The 21,557-nt window shown below is 56.2% G+C and overlaps 4 protein-coding genes across 4 annotated transcripts; 3 read left to right on the top strand and 1 right to left on the bottom strand.

Annotated features, from left to right (window-relative positions):
- Positions 1-613: 613 nt before the first annotated feature.
- BESB_004010 (histone deacetylase HDAC2) lies at positions 614-5,932 on the top strand (the record flags this gene model as incomplete). The annotated part of the gene is made up of 11 exons (XM_029359156.1): positions 614-650; positions 1,061-1,173; positions 1,736-2,502; positions 2,951-3,121; positions 3,299-3,452; positions 3,855-3,963; positions 4,146-4,286; positions 4,622-4,733; positions 5,128-5,189; positions 5,471-5,551; positions 5,856-5,932. 11 exons carry the CDS (start codon positions 614-616, stop codon positions 5,930-5,932), a joined length of 1,824 nt encoding a protein of 607 aa, XP_029222069.1.
- Positions 5,933-7,325: 1,393 nt separating this feature from the next.
- BESB_004000 (glutathione S-transferase, N-terminal domain-containing protein) lies at positions 7,326-10,776 on the bottom strand (the record flags this gene model as incomplete). Its single annotated transcript, XM_029359155.1, has 8 exons — positions 7,326-7,359; positions 7,722-7,784; positions 7,892-8,060; positions 8,424-8,518; positions 8,661-8,842; positions 9,313-9,405; positions 9,829-9,896; positions 10,371-10,776. The coding sequence occupies 8 exons, from the start codon at positions 10,774-10,776 to the stop codon at positions 7,326-7,328; spliced, it is 1,110 nt and encodes a 369-aa protein (XP_029222068.1).
- Positions 10,777-12,768: 1,992 nt separating this feature from the next.
- On the top strand, positions 12,769-17,275 carry BESB_003990 (putative apolipoprotein A-I binding protein; the record flags this gene model as incomplete). Its single annotated transcript, XM_029359154.1, has 9 exons — positions 12,769-12,852; positions 13,361-13,435; positions 13,747-13,852; positions 14,410-14,513; positions 15,091-15,148; positions 15,703-15,858; positions 16,312-16,426; positions 17,034-17,077; positions 17,247-17,275. The coding sequence occupies 9 exons, from the start codon at positions 12,769-12,771 to the stop codon at positions 17,273-17,275; spliced, it is 771 nt and encodes a 256-aa protein (XP_029222067.1).
- Positions 17,276-19,504: 2,229 nt separating this feature from the next.
- BESB_003980 (uncharacterized protein) lies at positions 19,505-21,490 on the top strand (the record flags this gene model as incomplete). Its single annotated transcript, XM_029359153.1, has 1 exon — positions 19,505-21,490. The coding sequence occupies one exon, from the start codon at positions 19,505-19,507 to the stop codon at positions 21,488-21,490; it is 1,986 nt and encodes a 661-aa protein (XP_029222066.1).
- Between the last annotated feature and the right edge of the window lie 67 nt (positions 21,491-21,557).

The following is a 21,557-nucleotide window of genomic DNA, read 5'->3' as shown; positions in this document are numbered from 1 at the left end:
CCACAAGCCTCTCTCGGTCTCTGCTTCTCTCACGTCTTGTTTTGTGAATTCCATTCTTCAAGTCGGAAACGGCATCGAGACGAGTCTGCGCAAGTCGGTTTCTCGTTGCGGTCCGTGGCTGGCCGCGTGCGCAGCGCCGCACAGCCCTCCACAAGACCGTCCTCTTCGAGACAAGGCGCGCTTCTCAGTGAAAAGTATCGCAGCCGCCGACGAAGGCTTCCTTCCTATCTACTGCAAGCACCACGTGTCCTCAGCCGTCGAACGCCTCGACTGTCCGCAGCCCGTTTTACGCGCGCCGACCCTCGAGGGCCACCCAGAAGACCCCCGAACTAGCGACGTCGAGAGACAGGGCTCCCCTCGCCTTCCTTCCTTCCCTCTCTCTCTCGCTCTCGCCCTTTCTCGCTGTTCCCTTCTCCTCTCAGTCCCCTGTCTGTGATTGTCTCCGCTTTTGGATCGGCGTTGCCGCTGGGCGAGCTGCCCCCCCGCCCTGCGTGCGCCTCGGGGCTTTGCACGCGACGCACCACCGAGCGGCTCAAGTTCCGCCGCTCCGTCGGGCTGTCTCTCCTTTCCGCTTGCCGCGACTTCGCCGACCTCGCTCTCCGCAGCCGCCACCATGGGAAGGCGGAAGAGTATCCTGTACTGCTACGATGGTGAGCCTTTTGCGGGTGCCTCTCCTCTCTCTCTGCGCCTGTCGCCTGCGTCTCTCTCCTCACTGCTCAAACCGCCTCACGAGGAATCCTCCCAGCCCGTGTATACCTGCCTCCCTAGCCTCCCTTGTCTGCGTGTAAAAACTCTCTCCTCCTGCCTCATGCACACGAGAAAAATGCGTCTCCAGCCCCAGGCCCAGGTGCTCCGCCGCTGTACCTGCACCCTCGCCAGATCCGTGTGGCTCTGAGACCTCGTAAGGTCACGCGTTCTCGCGCGGGAAGAATGTTCACGTGTCGACTGTGCAGCTGCGTCGAGGTGAGCTGGCTGCATTCGTGAAGGTCCGCGGGCTCCGCGTTGCCGGTTCAACTCTTCATCGCGTCCGCGCGCGCGTGTGTCTCTGACTTATATGTAGATAACATCGGCAGCTTCCACTATGGGCCGTCGCACCCCATGAAGCCGCACAGAGTGCGGATGACTCATGACCTCATCCGCTGCTACAAACTGCTCGGACGCCTGGAGCTGATCGTGAGTGCAAACAGCAGGCGCAGAAACGTAGTTGGTGTCTAGGCAAAGGCGAGCGGAGACCGGGCGTCAAGCAGGCGCGAATGCAAGCGCCACTCCGGAGTTTTAAGACGACGTCGCAGTGAAGGCGTTGTTTCGGTCATTCGAGCCGCGCACTCAGACGACGAGGAGGCAACGCGGGGCACTTAAAGAAACAGACAGCCAGCGCAGCTGCACACGATCTCAGCGAGTGTCGTGAGTGGGCGGGGGGGGGGAGGGTGGGGGGGAGAGGCTTCAGGGCGGAGAGCGACACTCCAGCGCACGCTTGTGAGCAAGCGAGAGTCGTCTTTGACGAGCTACGTCCATGGCAGACGAGCTACGAAGCGTGCGCAGGCCTGTCGCGCCTGAGGCCGCTCAGGGACTCCTCGGTAACAGGGCATCAAGGACTGGCGTTACATGCCTAGTTTGTGTGCTCAAGCGCGCGTGTGTGAGGGCCGCTCCGTATGTCACGCTGTGCACCGACATGCCGCGCGCGCTTTTGCTGAGGTTTGGTGGCATGCGTGTTTTTTTAATTTCCTTTTTTCAGACTCCCCTTCGCCCGAGTGTCGAAGACCTGACCCGCTTCCACGCGAATGACTACGTTGATTTTCTGCGGTCCTCTGCGCAGTCGCGGCTCGAGGCGTCCACGGCGCCCCGACCGTTCCTCTTTTTCTCGCCGTCCTCCGCGGCGGGCTCGAATCCGCTGCGGTCGCGCGTGGAGGGCGCCGCAGACCTGGCGGCTGCTTCAGCCCCTCCGGAGGGACTGAGCAGCACGCCGGCGCGGAATTACGCAGCACCCGCTTCGCAGGGCGCCTTGCGGGGGTTTGCGTCCTCCGCCGCGTCTGCGGCGTGCGACCCGCGCCTGCCGACTGTCTCCGCGCGAGGCGACTCCCTTCGGGCTCCACAGATCGACCTCGGGCTCGGCGGCGGGTGGAGCCGGGGCGCGGCGCAGGGCGGCGAGAAACCCGCAGCGCTGAAAGGCCTGGGCGAGGGCGCGGGCGCGGTCGGCGGCGCGCCTAGTGCAGCCTCGAGCCCAACCGATGAGGAGACGGGCACGGGCGGGGTGGCGCGGTCAGTGGGGCTGGTCGCAGGGGGCGTCGAGGGCCTGCTGAGTTCGGCTGCGTTCGAGGACGAGGTCGCGAGCCCTCCAGTCGCGTTGCCCTCCTCTTTCGCAGACCAGATGCTGCGCTTCAACGTCGGCGAAGACTGCCCCGTGTTCGATGGACTGTGGGAGTACTGCCAGACGTACAGCGGCGGCAGCATCGAAGGCGCCCGCCGCGTAGTCCGGGGCGAGTACGAGTGGGCGATCAACTGGTGAGTGTGGAGAGCAATCTTTTGAAATAGGGAGGAGTGAATCCAGCAAGCGACGCCGAGAGGTGAGGGCACGGCGGAAAAACTGCAGCGACCGCGCAACGAGGAGGGGCGCGGCGGAAGGAGGTGAAGGCGAGAACGATGCAGATAGCGCCGCAGAGTGTCAACAAACACGATGGGCAGCTGCAGACTCTGAGGAATCGGCGGTCAGGAGCCTGTCGAGCGAAAATCTACTTCTCTGTAAACTCCTTTTTGCTGCGGGAGTCCTACGAGCGGACTGCCGATTTAGATCTTGAAGGTGGTGAAGACGGGACGAGGAGGGAGAAAACAGGAGGCACGCGGGAGCAGGAAGGAGACGGAAGAGAGCGGAGATCTAAAAAATCGGGTTGTCGAGCGGCGCGTTGGGCCTCATGTTTGTTTCCGTATCGACTCGAGCTCGCGTTTTCTTCAGGGCTGGAGGTCTTCACCACGGCAAGAAGCACGAGGCGAGCGGGTTTTGCTACATCAACGACTGCGTCTTGGCTGCCCTCGAGTTCCTTCGCTTCAAACATCGCGTGCTTTACGTCGACGTCGACATTCACCACGGAGACGGCGTCGAAGAGGCGTTCTACACGTCGCCCAGGTATGTTCGCCTTCCGCGCGCCGCCACGCCGCCGCAGCGCAGCAGCTGGCTGCTAAGCGTGTCGAGCCAGACAGCTCAGCGACGGCTGTTTTCAGCTGCGCTTGTGCCCGTGCCTCTCCGTGTAGAGTTTCACCGCGCTCGCGCGTGTCTGCCACGCCTCCTTTCTGCGTGTCGCAGGGTGTTGTGCTGCTCCTTCCACAAGTACGGAGACTTCTTTCCGGGCACGGGCGCGCTCGATGACATCGGAATCGACGAGGGCCTCGGGTACTCAGTCAACGTGCCGCTGAGCGACGGCGTTGACGACGCCATGTACACGCTCATCTTCCGGCGGGTACGAGGGAGACAGGGCAGCAGGGATATGTGTTTCTACTTGTGATAGATGAGGCGGACAAAATGCATCTCTTCTTCTTTACTGGCCTTTGGGAAGAGAAATCGCCTCGAGCTTTTTCTGGGGAGTATATACTACGAGTTGGATTACTGGTTTAGATCTTGAAGGTCTTTGTTTACCGGATCCAAGTCCTCAAGGCGACAGACAGCGAAGAAGCGGAGCCGAGGCGCAGGGGGCGTCGCTGGTGGAGCCCAAGCGCAATAGCGGGGGCAGGAGAGAGCGCAATTCCAGGGGCGAAGCGAATGAGGGGCGGGCACCGCCCCACCGGCCTTGTCTTTTCTGTCTCGACGTCGTCGGGATTTTTTGGTTTCTCAACGATCTTTTACGATTTTTCCTCTTTCCCAGGTCATGGACATGGTCATGGAGACGTACCAACCGGAGGCTGTCGTCCTGCAGAGCGGTGCGGATTCGCTCTCGGGGGACCGCCTCGGATGTTTCAATCTCTCCATCGGAGGTAAGCGCTCTGTAGTTTAACCTGGCTCCCGTGTTTCCCACTGCAGCGAAATTGAGACACCGGATAGGCGAGGCCGAAATCAGAGTTTCGATGAAGCGCTGATTTGCTGCGCACGCGTCCTAGGAGGGCGTACCCGCAGACGTGTTGGGTATTTTTTGTGAATTTTCAATTTTTTTCTCCAGGCCACAGTGAAGCCGTGCGCTACTTCCGCAGCAAGAACGTCCCTGCCGTCGTGCTCGGCGGCGGCGGCTACACGCTCCGCAACGTCCCGCGGTGCTGGGCGAGCGAGACGAGTCACATTCTCGGACTGGAGCTGAATCCGCGTAAGTTTTTTCTCGCTGGAGGCCTTACGATGCCGCATGCAGACGCGCGAAGAACGCCCAGGGGCGCAGGCCCGCCGAGGGCACAGCTTGCAAACGAAATCCTGTTGTTTAGCGCTGCATGGAGTCTGCTGTCGCTCGCCGTGTAGTTTCCTCATTGGTGAGATTTCATTGGCATGTTGATAGCGTAAATTGTAGTACACTACAGCTTTTGGATGGGATTCTTTCACTACCGACCAGATAATACCGCCACCCTCTGCTCTAGCCTTGTCTCGGATCGCTCCCCGGTCTTTCATCGGGCGCCACGCGTCCTGTCCGCGACTGCAAATGCGTTTCAGAGATCCCTGAGGAAAGCGAATACGTCGGCTACTACGGGCCAGACTCGCTGCTGCATGTGAGAACCTCCAACATGGAAAACCGGAACGAAGAGTCCTACGTTCAGCACATCGTGTAAGTCGCGCGCTCTATGTGCTGACTCGCCAGGGTTGGCGACCGGCTGTGGGGGTGCGTGTAGATCGACATTCCTCAGCAGAGCCAAACTCGTGCGTGTCGTGAATCCGAGTTTGTGAACAGTGACGGGGTTGCGCTTCGCGCGTCTCGCTCTTTCTGGACATGCATAGTGACAGGCTTTTCGTGTCGCATTCAGAGCCTTGTGGCAGCCTTCCTTGTCTCTCCACGGGGCGATCCGTGGAGGCGTGCCCTATCGGGAGGGGGGCTGTCCAGTTTTCTGATATTTCAACAGTCGAAACTTTTTTCTCTGCGTGGTGCAGCGGGTGTGATTGCATGCGCGCCTGTCGCCGTGGCTGCGGGTCACGACGCCTTTCATCTTTTTTTTCGTCTTCAGGGAGAAGATTTCGCAGACACTGAAGGACCATGTGCACCCGGTCAGCGCTCAGATCTCCGCGAGTAAGGAAAATGACGAGATGTGGAGGCAACGGGGACGGGCCGCCTCCGCACCTCGTCACAGACGCAAGAACAGAATGCTGCGCTGCTAAGGCGAAACATGAAGACACCTGCTGAAAAACGAACGAGAGAGAAGCACGGTAGCTAGACACGCTGCAGACGCATGCCGTGTGAGGACGCCGTGAAAGTGACAAAAGTGAGACAAGCGTGGCGAGTGTCCCATGCGTGGAGCGTGAGAGACGGTGTGTCATGCCGCGTCCGGATGCTTCCTTTTCCCTTTTCAGATGCGTTCTTGGATGACCCGTGCGAGGAGAAGAGTGAGCAGTGGCGCGCGCTCCTTGCAGAGCAAGAGGAAGAAGCCTCGCGTAAGTCTTGAGGATTGCAGGCGTATCTGTTCGATTTGCCGACTCTGATAAATCGCCGCCCTCGCCTTTGCGTGCTTGCACATACACACGTATATGCTTACATATATATATATATATATATATATATATATATATATATATATACATATTGGTATGTGTATCCAAGGTCCAGGAGTAAGTCGTCAGGCGGATTTTTTTTTTCTTGCGTGTGGGCGCGAGCTGTTTTTCAGTGCGTCCTCACGTCTAGGCAAGAGAAGCGACGCCTCCGCTCGACTCAGTTTTCGGCTTTTTCTTCTTTCTGCAGTTGAGGCGAATGGAGACGACGAAGAGCCGGACACAGCCGGTTTCTTCGAGGAGGTGTCGAATCGCAATCGAGGCTAAAAGAAGTCTGGGGGAGAAGGGCGAGAGCGAGGAGAAGCAGAGACCCACACGGGAAGGAAGGTCCGCGGAGAAGTCTCTCCAGCCGGCTCGCTGAACCTTTCGCTGCGCACAGTCTGCTTCGCGAGAGTCTTAAACACACCGCTCGTCACGTAACAAATATAAAGTCGCACGGTAGATTATACATGTCAGCAGCTGGTTTACAAAGAGGTCACAGATAAAGTAGAAACCTGCGGCAGACCTAGAAGGAGCGCTGCGTCAGCAGGAGGCGGGACTTTGGAAAACAAGGGAAGATGAAACGAGGGGTGAGGGAGGGAAGACGGGCGCCACCGAGCGAAGGGCAGTCACTGAGGAGGGCAGACAGGGGAACGACATCGAATGAGAAAAAGAGGAAAACCCCGAGGGACGCTGTCGCGTCGACGCGGCCGCGCGCGGGGGTTAGAGTGCCCGTTTGCGAGCCCTATGTTTTTTGTTGGTATGGATTTCTTTTGAAGATGGTGTTCCGTATGTCGGAGTTGCGGCGGCTCCTGGCGCGCTTGACCTGCACTCGACTCTTGACGATGCCTGCGGAGTGATTTTGCGTGAAAACGGTGATTTGCCTTTGCAGTTCGCCGCCACCGCGCGCACGTCCTCTCTTCACAGCGTGCCGCTTGCAACGAGCTCGAGCTGTCGTGGTATCTCGCGAATGAGGCTGTGCAAGATAATTGGATTATCCAGATTTCGCACCCATCTAGATCATATTGCAGATTTTCCAATATATATATATATATATATATATATATATATATATATATATATATATATATCTGCAAATGAATACGGAAGTCTGAATCGAAGCACATCTGCTTCGAGTTTCGGCGGTCGGGTCGTGAGCCCCTTGCTTCCTATATAGCGCCTATCTACCTCCGCGCACGTCGCTGTGGATGTGTATGCATAGATTGAAATAGATATATAGATATAGTTAGATACACAGATAGATAGATATAGAGGTGGAGGGACGCCCCAGACTAACAATCTGCTTTCAAGAGTGCAGGTAAAGCCGCTCGTCTACCTTCCCTTTTCTGGGGGGAGAGACGCAGCTGTGTCTTTCTCTCTGAATAATCCCCTTTGCGACTGAGCAGCTGGACGAAAATTCCGCAGAGCCGCGAGAGGTGTAAAGAGCAACTCGGCCGTAAACAAACCCGTTATTTATTGTTTTGCATTATTATTAGGCAATCCATGAAGTCCGTGCCGAGGCGCAAGCGCATAGACGCGTACACGCCAACACCAATACACAATGTTTTACTAAAAGAGCCCACACGTTCAGTACATACATATATAAATATATATACGTAAATGCAGCTACGAATGCAGGCGCTTCGTTTTGAAGCTTGGCGCGGTGGGTGAGAAAGTCAGATTATCGCAGGACGGCCTTCTCCGCGGTTCGCAGCCTGCGGGCAAGAGACCACCACACAGACGCTCGCCAGGATTCTCCGTCGCCGGAATGAAGTCGCACTGCGGGCGGTTTCAAACCTCGGCTAGCTGCCTGTGTGCGAGCTCCTCTCTGCGCCGCCGAGACATCGGCACCATATAAATAAATGCAAAACTGTATCTTAAATACCGTTAAAATACATGCAAATAAACCTATATGCATACACATATGTGCACCGGGGCTCGAAGGTACGCCTCCCACGGAGCACCTTAAACGTACGCAGTACCCTATCCCGCACATGCACATATATAGATATTTATATATTAATACACATATATTTATCCGTGTCGGTTTCGAAATGCAGATGGGAGTCTGGCTTACCAGTTGCCAAACTCTGCGTCCTTCGCTCGCACGGCTCGTAGCGTCTGCGCGTCCTTGAGCGCCCTGAGGAAAAACACGCGAAAACAGGGCAATGCATGCATCGTTGCGAGGAGGCGAACTCCACGCAGACTCGCGCGCAAAACTGGAAAGACGTACGCGAGAAGACTCACTGGAAGAATCCGACGGCGACCACGTCCGCCATGTCGGGCTTGGCGCCCCCGTGCAGCGGGCCTGACGCTCCGCCTGCGGCCTTCACGCGCGTCATCCATTCGCGGCAGGCGCTCGACAAGGCCTCCACGGGGTCCGTGATGCCGTGCTTCTTCTTGTTCATCCTGCTGACTGAAAAACGCCAACAGAGCAAAGCACACGCACAGATTCCGCAGCGTGGTCAACTCCCGCGTGGCTGCGGCACAGAGAGAGCCGCGCAGCGAGCCGCGAGCAATGCGGGGGAAGACCGCTTCTCGTATGCCTACAAGTAGAATGCATGCATGCGCAAATACACCTGCGCAGATGCACATGCGCAAACATACATATGCCTACTCCCACATACACATATACATATGAATGCGTTTTTGTGAATCGTTTTGGCGACGAAGGGAGAGAGAGCGGCAGTCGCGCAGGGGGAGAGGACGGCCAGGACTGCGGGCTGGTGCGTCAGTGGAGAGAAGTCGACTCGCGTGCGGCGGCGACGCGCACACTCACCTGAGTACATCAGGAGCGGTCCTCCGAGGCGCACGACGACCTTCTCGAGAGGCGACAAGTTGCTCAGAGCGGTGATGAAGCCGAAGGCGCGCCAGCTGAAGAGAGAATTCAGAGTCCAGACGAGGCTGCAGTGGCGGGCCTAAGCTCGACCAGGCGAGAGGGCGGCTTTCGAGCAGGCACGCGGAAGGGCGAGACCAAACAGAGTGGAAACGGGTCGCGGGCATCTTCTGCGCTCACCTGGCAGCCAGAGTTGGGTAGAGACTCGCAGGGAAAACCACTACGAGGTTAGAATACACCCAGTCGAGGTCAGTCTCCTCGGCGGGCGAGAGTGCGCCCGACGCCGACGGGCTGCTACCCTCACGAAAACCGCGGCGGTGGAGGACGCACAGGCGCCGGATGATCTCTCGAGAGTCGTTGACCTGGCCGCGTAGCGAGCGAATAAAAGACAGAGTGCAAAAAGCGAAAAGAAGAAAAGACACGCTAAAAAGGCGACACGGAGCCACCCCACCGACCGCATCACCCAAGCCATACCAAGACATATATATATATATATATATATATATATATATATATATATATATATATATATATATATATGCACGTATAGGTGTGTACGCATGTATGTACGTACATGGTTTTTGAAAAATTATCGTATCTGTGGATAGTTATACTACAAAAAATCGATGTCTGGGGTGTGTGTTTGTGTGACAGTGCGTTGCGCATGCAACTCACACGCATGCGCTCACGTGTATCCAGAATGAGTATATACTTCCTTCCAGAGCCCTTCGGCAGCTTTCAACAGTCTTGGACAGAGAGGAGCGACTACTTCGTTGTAGTTATTTCCCGAGACGAGGAAGTTTCTGCAGTAAAAAACGAGATCCAGATTCACCTGTTGCCCGTCAATCAACGCAATCGGGACCTTCTTGTATGTTTTGTCAAGGCGCGGGTCGCCCAGGATCTCCTTCTTGCTGAACGGATTGACCTGCAAAGAAAAAGCACACCCAATAAAGACCCTGACACTAGCCATGCAGACACATATACACACAATACACGTATATATAAATATCAACATATAAATAATTGTTTATACTTGCATGTATGGATATATATATATATATATATATGCATATACGGTTGGGCTGGTGCGCGGGACAGCAACGATGGCGAACGCAAGAGAGAAGAAGTTTCTAGAATACTGAAGATGACACCAATTTCAAGATAAGACAACATCAAGCGATCCAGGGAGAGACGTGAAGCAGACAGGTACGCAGGGATGGAGCGACAGGGCGCCTCTCGTGTCTGGATAGCTCGAAATAACCGCGAAACTCTTCATAACACTTCCTCAGCATTTCCGCCGCCTCCAGAGAGGCGCGTCGCTCAAAAAGTGTTTTTGCGGCGAGCTCACTTCAACAGCCTTGTAGGGATGAGAGAAGAAGTCCATCGTCGTGCGCACGGCCGTGCAGTAGGGGCAGACTGAGGAGGAGAGGAGAAATCACACAGAAATGTGAAATCCCATTCGAGGAGGACGACCAGGAGGGGAACGGCAAGAGCGGAGAATGCAATCGAGGTCAAGATCACGGAAAGCACAAGGAAGAGAGGAAGCAGGCGCCCTAAGGGAGAGGCACAAACCGCTCGACCGCAGGATCCAGTGGAAAATAGGAGCGCAAAAGTGAAAAAAAAGAGAAACTCGTGCAGGAAATCCAGCCATTCAGTATCACCTTACATGTATGTGAATGAACATGTATGTGAAAAGATTCGTTTAAAACCACGTGTGTCTATCCATGTTGTGGCGCGCCGCCGGAATTCCCCCCCCCCCGCCCTCCCCCCCGCAGCATTCGGTCATATATGCAGAGACACGGAGCAGGATGTAGATATAGATCGGTAGAGAGACCCAAGGCCGGTCCAAAGACGGACGCGAAACCGGTGTTCCCGAGGTGGACAGCTCACCTGTGTACTGAAAGAGGGTCGTGACAGCTGCATCGTTCCCCGCTGTTTCCTCCTTGACAGGGACCGCCGTTGAGAAGGCGCGAGCTCCTCGGCAAGGACAGCCGAAGGAAGAAGAGTGCGACGAAAGAGGCAACGGAGCGGGCACACAGTTTGAGGCGCTGACTGAGGAGGCGCAGCTCCAGTTTCGGCAAGAGGCATCAACCGGTTTCGCCGATCGCCGGGCGGTCTCTCGCGACAGCTGTGCGCTCTGCGTACTCAAAATCTTTCGGTGAAGTGGCGAGGAGAGCGACTTCTCTGCATGGGCATTGCCTGGCATTGCGGCGCGGCAGGAACGCTGCAGCGCGCCGCAGCCCGGAGACAGCCGGTTCGTTGCGGAAGAAGCGAGGCAAGCCGCCGAGGCGGACATCATGAACCGCCGAGGACAAGTGGAGAGAGCCATTGCAGACGATGGGAAGAAGACGAACAATAAAACTCGCTAGACCACACACCGCGGGGGCGTGCTGCAATGCCCAGGCGGCCGGACAGCTGAGCACGGAACGAGACAAGAGCCGCCAGCGGGAAATTGCACCACACCGGAAGAACAAGAAGACGGCTGTGACGTCCGCAAGTATGGGTGGAAACGCAAAACGGCTGGAAAGTGGTGGACCCTTTGCGAGAGTGGAAGGTTCAAATCGAGCGAAAGAGCTGCGCATGCAGCCGCGTTCTTTGTATGTACAGCTGACCGTGTCGAGCCACACCTCCATTTTCGTCTTTTCCCTGAGAGCTGGGGGAAATAATGAGTCTGAAAACCGTCGCTTCTCGCACAACCTGTCTCGGCACGCAGGTATGCGCTCCTTCAATGTGCTGGAGCCTCTCAAAACACGGAAAAGTAAGTCACGGGTGAGCGAACCGAGCGCCCCGAAAACGCACAGTGTCACCGGGCGCAGCGCTCGGCGTGTCTCCTCTGCCAAAAAACGCAACTCGACAGTGACATTTGGTTTGCCGAAACGCGTCCCGAAGCTTATTGAACCTCGGGGAGGTGACGGGCTTCGCGGCTTTTCGAGTTCGCTTTCGTCGCCGTTGAATCTTTGCTTCCTGTCTTGTGTGCATTGAGAACTAGCCCGCCTTGCCGGTTGGCAACACCTCTACTCCTCGCTGAACGACACCCGCGGCGAATACGTGAGCGAGCGACTGCTGTTCACCGCTCGCAGGAAAGCTCGAGGCGAGCTCCTCGCGACTCGCCTCGTCGTTCGCTTCCGCCTGGCAGACTCTTCGTCGGCGCCTCTGGGGCCCGCTTCGCCAGTCGGCCTTCGCGGGCTCCGCAGAGGACGCCATTCAGTCCTTCGTGTGTTCGTTGCTTCCATGCACCTCCTGTCCGTTTCAGGCCTCTCTCAGAGCGCCGTCTGGGCCCGGTTTCCTTTGTGGTCGGCGTCGAGCGCCGGTCGCGCAGAAGGCAGCCACGGCCAGCGGCTCGACGGAGGCCGCGGCGACGCCTTTTCCGCCGTGTGTCTCTGCCACGCAGCGAGCCCGCGATTCGCCGGTTTTTGGGCCTCTCGTGGGCGCCGGGCGCACCCCTGCCTTCTCGACGTTGTCATCTTTCACAACACATCCAGTTTTTCTCTCGCCGCAGCCTCCTCTGCGCCCCTGCCCCTCCCCGAGGAGGTGGTCTCTGCTTTCCGGGCGTCGCCTTCGCTCCGCCCCGAGCTGGCCGGGTAATTTCGGTCTACGCAGTTTTTGTCGCGAGGCGCTTCGCGGCCTCTATGCCTCCACTCCCGATGACCTCGCTGTAATGGGCGTTGACGCCTGCAGCGCGCACACCTATTCACGTAGATACATATACACACGCGCATATATATATATATATATATATATATATATATATATATATATATATATATATATAGGGTTTAGGTTTATATATATATATATATATATATATGTTTGGGTGTGTACCGCAGTAGACACGTGCAGATGCATCTATGACCTTCGGAGACATGTGTGTCTACGACGTTGAGCAGGCGAGGGGACTTGGGATCCTTCTTTTCCCATTTTCATCTTACCTCCTTTCTGTTGTGTTCAACGTAGTTGGTCCGCTTCTCTCGCTGCATGAGTTTTTTAGGTTGCTCGAGTGCGTCCGGAACGCTGTACACCTTCGAACTGTCGACTCACCATTGCAATTTGCTCCAGTACCAAGGCACTGAGGCGCCAGAGGCAGACAAAGCTCATAACCCAACCCATCTCAGAGATTGTCACTCCCAGTGCGATGCTGCTGTTCGCCGTAGCATCTGAGGAGTCGATTCCCACGTTGTTGAGATGAGTTGTCGTGTCGCCTGCGCGCAAGCGAAAACGGCTCTGCAGGCACAGACCTCGCGAACTGTATTCTGTGTGTGTCTGTGTGTCTCTGTACCTTCCCCTTCACATGTGCGCCTTATTCGGCCTCAGTCGCCCTTTCTCATCGGCTATTCCCCCTCCGCTGTCTGCCATGGCTGCCGCAAATCTGACTGTAAGGCGCGCGCGCGTGTCTAAGTCGACGCGGCTGCAGGGCTTGCCGGCCTCGTGCCCGAGATGCAGTCCGCAGACACTCTGCGAACATAAAAGTTTTACAGTCATCGCGTGTGATGTGCATGTCGCAGAGTAGTGATGACGCGAGAGGGGGCCTACGCAGCCTAGCGTGCGCCTTGGAGTTTCCAGCTGCAAAGAGACGCCTTCCACAGCGTGGGCCTCGGCTGCAGGCCTGCACATACATACACTTATATATTTATATACATCTACACATCTATCTCTACCTATATATGCATATATATTTTTGTTGTTGTTGTTTTGTGTATATTTATATCTGCACGTATGTGTATTCATTTGTACCTGCAAGTGTGTGCGGGCAGTCGGCGCTGAGCCGGGCGAACAGCTTCGTCCGGCGACGCCGCAGGGCTGGCGAGCGTAAGCGACTTTGCTCTGGCGAAGGATTTCGTGCGTGTAAGGCTTGCTTTCTGCTGGGTTTCATTTTCTCTCAGTACCTCACGCAGACGCAGGCGCAGAGCCTGGACGAGGACCTCATGGGCCCTGAGGTGGGATACTCCGTCGACCAGGTAGGCGAGTCGGGGTGAAGAGCACTCGAAAAAGGGAACATGCATCCAGTAAACAAAGACCTTCAAGATTTAAACCAGTAGTGCACCTCGCATTCTATGCTTCCTCTAACCGAATTTGCGCTCCAGCTGCTGTGAGCTGCGAGCGCGTTGACTCGCCGGCTCCGTTCTCTCTCCACCGCTCCTAAGAGACGGGGCTGCACACCAATCCCCTGAGGGCCTTTCTCCCAGGTCTGTCATGCTTCCTCTGCTCTTTCAGCGTTTGCGGTCACTTTTTCAATTACTTCTGTGGCTGTGGGGTGTCGTGCGTTTAGTTGATGGAGCTCGCAGGGCTCAGCGTCGCGCAAGCGGTCGTGGCCGCTGTGCCGCTGACTGCAGCCGTCAAGCGCCTCACTCGCGTCCTCGTCGTCTGCGGACCGGGTGAGTTGCGGCCTTTTTTTTTTGCAAAGATGCGAACTTCGCTGGACGCAGCGAACGGTGCGGAGGCCCGCGGCGCCTGGGCGTGGCGTGTTTCCGGGTTGCGGCTGGATCCCACTTGCAAATTAAGGCCTCGAAACGCGTCCTGGGGTGGGTACCGGGGCGCTGCGCGCTCCTTTTCCGCGACTTTCTCCCTTCCAGTCCGACAGCAACGGCAGAATGAGGTGTCGCGGAGGTGCTCGGGGGCCTCGGCCTGTGTCATAAGGAAACAAGAGACAAGACTCGGCGCAGATTTGGTTGGGGGTGGCGAGCTCTCTTCGTAGACCGCCTACAGACGCGACGCTCTGGAAGGCCTCTCTCGCTAGCAAGAGCGCGGTGTGCGTCTCGCGTCCCTGTGCTGCGGCCTGTCCGCAGATTAATCGCTTCATTTCTTCACGTCCGCGCCTTCAGCTGGCTCCGGTGTGGCTCTTTCTTCCCTCGTCGTGCCGCTCCCCTTTTCTTAGCTTCGTTTCTCTCTGCCTCGTATTGCCTTGCGGTGTCCTCCGCGGCGCGGATTTCAGGAAACAACGGCGGCGACGGCCTCGTCGCAGCGCGGCACCTGAAGCTGTTTGGCTACCAAGTCTGCGTCTGGTATCCGCGGCCTACGAGCAAAGCGCTCTTCGAGGTGCGTGGTTCTGGGGAGCCTGCAACTCGGCTGCCTGGGCGGCCATGCAGCTCGCCTGCGCCCTAACTCTGCCAGGTCCTCCCGAGAGGCCCGACAGGGTCATTGCGCTTTTTCTCATGCGGCGTCTTCGCTGCGCTTTGTTGTCTTCGAAGGAGGAGTGTGTTTTTTGCCGGAGGCACACACTCCAGGAGTTTGCACGGTAGCGGAGGGTGCGTCAGTCGTGTTCGCCTTCGTGTCTGGTCTTCTCTCTCTGGCTGGGAATGCCTGGGCGGTTCCCTCCCGCTGGCCAGCGAGACAGATCGAGCAGCATACATAGATAGTGTCTGCGATACTACCAATATATATTGGTACAAAGAAGTTACCATATCCGCCGTACAAAGCAGGCATTAAGAACATAAAGGTCAGCTCAAATCGAATAAACAAAGACATCATAGTTCCTAGAATCGCCACGTGCGCGCTCCTGCGTCTTGTCCCCACCCCTCGCGGATGTCGTTTCTGCGCGCCGCTGCCTCGGTTCTGCGTTGTCTGCGACAACGCTTGCGTGTGTGCGCGCTTTTGCATGTTCGTCGCTGCGCAGAGCTTGGTGAAGCAACTTCACAACCACCGCGTGCAAGTGACGCAGGAAGCGCCGGCAGGTAAACGGAGAAAGCAAAAAGAAAGAGACACGGGGTCAGGGAGCCGCATGAACGCAAGTCGAGGCCGTAAAAGCTGAAGGCGCCGCCGCGGCAGCAAGGCAGGCGAGCGGAGAGGAGAGGGATAAGACAAGGGATTGAGAGGAGAGGGCGGCACGGAAGGTGAACGGCCGAGAGAGAGGAAGAGCGCCTTCTCGATGCAAGCCTCGAGCGCCTAGAGAGAATTTGCAAACGTGCAGCCACGAGTTTTCACTCCACGCGCGGCGAGAGCGAGAGAGGCGGTGCCGCGAAGGGGTTCAGAGGGGAAGCGGTTTAGGCTGCTGTCCGTCTGCCCAGTTTCTTCTCTTCAGTGTCGCGAGACGCTCGTCGCGTGGTGGCCTGTAACCCTTTTCGGTGTGGGACGTTGCGCTCTCGCCTCCGGGTCTGTGGGCACCGCCGTTGGAGGCAACGTTTCCCATCTATCTCCTCTCGTCTCTTTTGCCCTCTCTCGTCGCGCGCGCACGTGTGGTGCTGCATGGTGCGCATCCTTCTGCGGCTTTCCTGTGTCTGTGTTTTAGACCTGGCTGAGTTCGAGTTGGTTGTGGACTGCATCTTCGGCTTCAGCTTCCGCGGCGCACTCCGACCCCCGTTCGACTCTGTTCTGCGCACCCTGAAGGCCGCCAACATCCCCGTTCTCTCCGTGGACATTCCCTCGGGCTGGGACGTTGAACAAGGCAAGACTTCCAGTCCCGCCGGGCTTCGCCATTTCGTGGTTACCTCAAACGCTGCGTGACGAGTTTTCTCATGAGTCTCAGACTGCAGCTCGTGGGGCGGAGCTCTGAGTCAGTGGAACGGCGCCCAGAAGAGGCAGCGGCGGGAAAAATGAAATGCGGCAGAGGGAGGCGAAGCGTGGGTGCGACGGGTGCCGTCTTGCTCGGGAGGACAGTGCAGCGGTCGTCGCTCGCGTGGCTTTGATCCGGCGGGGGTGACCGCAGAGGCGGAGGAGGCGGTCGGCGCGTAGGTTGGCCTGCATGTGATGACCAAAATACACGAGTCTCTGGGCGAGTGCATTTCGTGTTTCCCTCTTGTGTGTGTGTGTGAGCGGCATGTCGTTTCGAAAGCTCCATCACGCGATGGAGCGTTGTGGAGGGGTGTGTCTGCGGTTTTCGTTTTTTTCTGCGCTGCAGGAAACGTGACTGGCGATGGTCTCGAGCCGCAGTACCTTATTTCCCTCACAGCGCCCAAGCTGTGCGCCAAGTACTTCGGCGGAGTTCACTTTGTCGGCGGACGTTTCGTACCAGCGTGCGTGACCTGACGGGGGGAGCTTCGCGGAAACGAACGAAACGCGCTTAACCGAACTCGCGCAGGCGTCAGCCGAAACCGGCATGGGGGGATCCTTCCAGCGAGCGCGTATGGGCGCTGACGCAGCGGCCGAGCCGTTAGGGCAGAATCTCATGTGAAATGCGATTTGGCGGCCGCCCGATTCCCGTCGTGTATGCCTCGTTCATCGGTGAACGCAGACTCTGCGGTGCGTAGAGACAGAGTGAGGGATAGCCGTACACAGATCGACAGATAGGTAGACAGGAAAGCCGATAGAAACAGAAACAAAGAGACAGACAGGGGGAGGAGTTGGTGAGACGCGGGTGCAACGGGGGCGAGCGGCAGCCGAGAGGCATGCGCAGATGGAGAGTCTGGTGTGCCGGTCGCCTGATACGTCGGGTGGTGACGAGGTTGAGTCCCGCGCGAGACAGCGAACCACAAAAGCAGCCACTGCGCGAACGCCGGAGTAGCCCGAGGGGCGCTACACAAGATGAAGACGCGCGATATGCAAGCGCGGAAGCGAGAGCTTTTTCTCGCGTGAGATACGAGCTTTTCTCGCGCGCGTGATTGGTGTCTGCCTTGTTTTCAGATCTATGATTGAGAAATATAACCTCGTCCTGCCAGAGTATCCAGGTGAGACACCCGCCAGACCCTTCCTATGCGGCCTCACTTGAGCGCATGAGCGGCATCTTCCACGATCTTCGCGATCGATACACGCTTATGCATATATTTACTCGCAAGATTCACTTTCCGCAGGCGACATGCTGCATTTTTCCCTCGGAAAAACTGCCGTGTTTTACAGGAATTCAGGAAATCGTTCGTATCGGCTAGTTGCCTCGACCCCGACCAGATATAATTAAGCATGCGCGCATCGGCTGACGCGCGCGCCCTTTCAAATTACACAAGATACAGCTGCTTTGGCGGCCGCTTTGTGGAATTAGAGGCGGCGATGTTGTCCTTTGACCGTTAGAGGCGTCGGCGCGTGGCTGTTCACCACGAGCGAGGAAGGGGTTGCGAGTAAACTGTTGTGACGCAGCAGTTCTGCACACGTTTGTGTATGCGCCGACACAAGCATATATGTATATTTACGCGAGAGTGCCTGAACATATACGCAGGGCGACGATGCACTCGTGCGTGTATTTATCCACCTCTTTGGTGGAGACTGCAGGGCTTGGAAGCTGTCATGTGTGCCTGCGTGGCGCTCTCAGCGGTACGCTGAACCAGTGCAGCGTGTGAGACGTTTTTACAGAGAACTCGGGAACAGACCGTTTCAGACAGGTTGCCAGTTGCTGTATGCGGCGCCGCAGACAAATGTACCCGTGACTATGAATTCCGAGCGGGCGCTGCGCCACGTACCGAGTCAACGCGGCGGAAACAAAAATCTCCTGCGTTTAGCAGATCACAAGGGCCGCCAGTCAATGCTGTGGTGGAGCTGTAGGGGCGCTCTAAACAGTTCAGTCAGAGTACAGATAATGAACCCGATGCGGAGTGGAGCTTTCCACAAAGTCACGTGGGAGGTGTGACCTTCGCTGAGCCTTAGTTACTATTTCAGTCTGGGACTGCAGCAAGGGGGGGGGGGGGTTGCAACACCAAAATCCCAAGAGCTTTGTGAAATCACGCGTTGCAGATAGACCGACACGACGCACGCGGTTATCCTTCTCTCCGTTCCGCTGTGTGGACGGACGCCACTCCACCCCAGACCTCGGTTGGAAAATTCAGCGGTTCCTGTGAGGTTCTAAGGTGCTTCTACTTAATGTCGGGCATGTTGCTGGACGGACTACGACGAAGGCTCTCTTCTCATGCCACTGTCCCACAAAGGCAAAACACGTCCTGAAGCGTCAAGTTTTGAGTCGCGTGTACGTTCACTGTTTTCCACGACAAACGTACCACAAGAGCTCGCCGCCGCGAGAAGGCGCCATATATAGCGCCGCCGGACGATACGCGCGTGGTTGTGTCCAGCACGAAAAGAGAAGAAGCAGGCAAGGAAGTGCCGTCGAATCGCACCGTTTGTCCGAAACGTCTCCGTTCAGTGGTGGAAGGCACGGCAGACCTTGGCTGCCACAGGCATCACAGCAGTCGTTTAAAATGCAGGAATATGCATTTGCGCGCACGCATTCTAGTTTGTTGGCTGTACCTTGTCATATATCGCAGAGCGTTTCTGCCCAGATCAGAGGCTCTAGTGCTCTCTAATAGGTGAGGCAACCATCACTTAGACAGCACTGGCGCTCGCATTGCTAGCTGCACACTTCGCATCCCGCTAGTACCGGACGTCCGCCGATATGCAAATGCGAAGCGTGAATGCGCTCGGAAGAAGAACTGGCCTTTCTCGACTGGCGGCAGTCAACGTTTTCCTCTTTGGGCTGTTTCCGCATCACTCACGGTGATTCTTCGTGATGTTGTCTCGTCGCGGATAACGTTCGGAAGGTGCCGCACAGCCCTGCCACGTCGTTCGAGCGAAGGCATTTGTGGGTCCGTGCTGCACGGCTACCGCAAAAGTGACAAGAGGGAGAAAACTACTTTTTGGTTTCAGGCCACTGTGCTGGCGTGTGTATTCGGGGGTGATCCTAGACACCATCGGGCGCTTACGCTAATTTGAGTCGTCTGCGCGGCCGCCGTGATCTGGAGTCAAATGTTCTACACTTTTCGTTTTGACTTAGATCTTTGTCCGTCAGCTGCATCCTCGTGTCTTGTTTTGTTCGCATCTCTTTCGCTTCCTCGCTATAAAAACGTGAGCAGCGCTTTGGTAACCGCGTTTTGGCTCCTTCACTCATTCTTTGTCTTTTTGAAACCACGGTTTGGGGCACGATCTGAGAGATTCTGTATGCTGCAGATGGCAGCAGCATCTCTTTCCGGTTACGTGTTTTACGTTGTTCAAGAATCAAGGTTTGTATCGTCTGCTAGCACGAAAAACGTTGAATCCATTCAACGGTTTGGGATAGGCGTGTGAGATTTCGAAACGGGTGCCACGGTCACGCAGTCCCAGTTTCAGTTTGAAAAGGACGATTCTTTGAGAAATAGAATCTACGTGTTGCTTTCGGGAACAGTGTGCCCTTCACGAAGATGGATTCTCACCAAGAGCAAGAACACCACACAAGGCCAGATGTACATGACCTGCACATGTCCGGTGTGGGAATTTGCACTCGTTCAACGGATGACAGTCTCATACAAACGAGAGAAAGAGAGGTACAAGACACATTGAACTGTCAAAAACAGTGTGATCACGGTGAAACACCGGTACAAGAGCAGTTTTCTCATAGAGCCGCGGCCCTGGCGGCGCGGAGCAACGGTGCGGACGGGCCCGCGGCTGCAACCTTCGTGCCAAATGAACCTGAACCCGAAGCACATGCCGACGGAGGCGGCTGCTCGCCAGGACAAGCAGACGATGATTCTGCGCCACCCATGGAAGACATCTCGCTGCTTCCTTCGGAGAGCGATGAGACTGCAGCCAAAAATTCCACTGACTCTATCCCGCTGCGTTCCTCGCAGTCAGTCGCCGAGAGGGCACAAGGCAGCGGAGGTAGGGACCACATGGTTGAGCGACTTGAGGAGCGAGACGAAACGTTCCCCGCATCGAAGAAGCCAGCTTTGCAGTCAATTCCGTTCGCGGTCTCCTCGCCTTCATATTGGAGCCATCTATGCTACGAACTATCTTTAACGAGGAGATTCTGGTCTTGTAATCTGCGGCACCGAGATTGGCGGCAGGTGTTTGTTTCCTCCTATTTCCCCAATTTGATCAACGTGACGGCATTGGTTGTCATCCGGCTCGTCCTTTGCGTTGTTTTGCTTCTTCTGGAAAGCTTTGCATCGTGTGACGTGACCAAGGACCTAGGATGGCCCATGGTTCTGTATTTCACAAACTGGAACTCGTATGCGACAACAATATATTTCTTCTTCCTCTGCGTCGTGTCCGTGAGAGCCGCCTGGTCTTTCAGAATAAGGCTGTCATCTGCGGATCTCGGGGTAGAAGAGCGAAACAACGCGAGATTCAGTGCATCCCATGTATCCGCCTTAGCGGACGGAAACGTGCGTGAAGAGAACGCACCTCCTGCCACGAGTGAAGTGCGGGGCGCCTGTATGGAGGCAACGACCGACTCCCAGAAATCGTCTGTAAACGACTGTTCGACGTCAGCGACCACAGAAGGGGGCCTGACACCGAAACAGCATTCTTATCCCCCTTCCACCGCGGGAAAAAGCGATCGGAAATGGTTCTGCATCCGTCATCATCACGTGGCGCACACGCTGTCATCCGATTCTATGCGGGATGGCAAGGGCGCTGGCTGTGCATCGCTGCGTGGCTATGACGATCTGATGGCTCATCCACAGTTTTGTGTCGAAGGAATTCTTCTGGCACCTAATCCGTCGTATCCGGAAAGCATAGTGGAGAACTGTGTTCGTAGAAAAAGGCGATCTCTCAGCCAGGATGGGCAGATGCGGTCAGACGCCTGGAAACAAGAAGCCGGCGGAGAGTCCGCTGAAGAGCCGCCGGTTCCCTTTCTGGTTTCGATTGTGTGGATACTTCACAGCATCCAGCTTGTGGCATCTCTCGGGGTTTTCCTGATTTTCTTCGCTCTCCTTGAACAGAACGGCAACACCTTCCCGGAGGCATGGTACTCTGTATGGAAACACCTCTTGATTGTTCTTGTCACTCTCATGCATTCTCTGCTTCTGTCGCGCATTCCCGTACCCGTGCGACACGCCGTCTTTTGCTATATCTTCATCATGGTATACCTTGGGATTCAGGTTGTCGTGTTTTTCCTGAATCTTCCAAACGGCGATGGCGGCCATGGGTACATCTATCGAGTTTTCGATATGCGCTACCCAGCTCGTACATTTGGTGTTGCGGTTCTCGTCCTGTCGAGCATTGCAGTTCTGACTGTCGCGCTTTGGTCCGCTTCCAGGCAAAGGTCTCTTTTCGTTGATCCGCCTCCCTCTGTGACGGTTTCTGCTTCAACGTACATGGAAATCCGAGCGAAGGAGCTCAACGCCAAGATGCATGAGCTCCACATATCTGTCGATCGTGGGGTCGGCGACTGCAGACTGGACTAGAAAGAGGCAAACCAGCACAGGTTTATTACTTTATGTCCTCCATACTTGGGATATGGCAGGTGAATAA

The sequence above is a fragment of the Besnoitia besnoiti genome, chromosome I (assembly GCF_002563875.1).
Source record: "Besnoitia besnoiti strain Bb-Ger1 chromosome I, whole genome shotgun sequence".
Classification (NCBI taxonomy): Eukaryota; Apicomplexa; class Conoidasida; order Eucoccidiorida; family Sarcocystidae; genus Besnoitia; species Besnoitia besnoiti.
The sequence above is the reverse complement of the archived record's forward strand: the minus strand, read 5'-3'. Positions and strand labels throughout refer to the sequence as shown.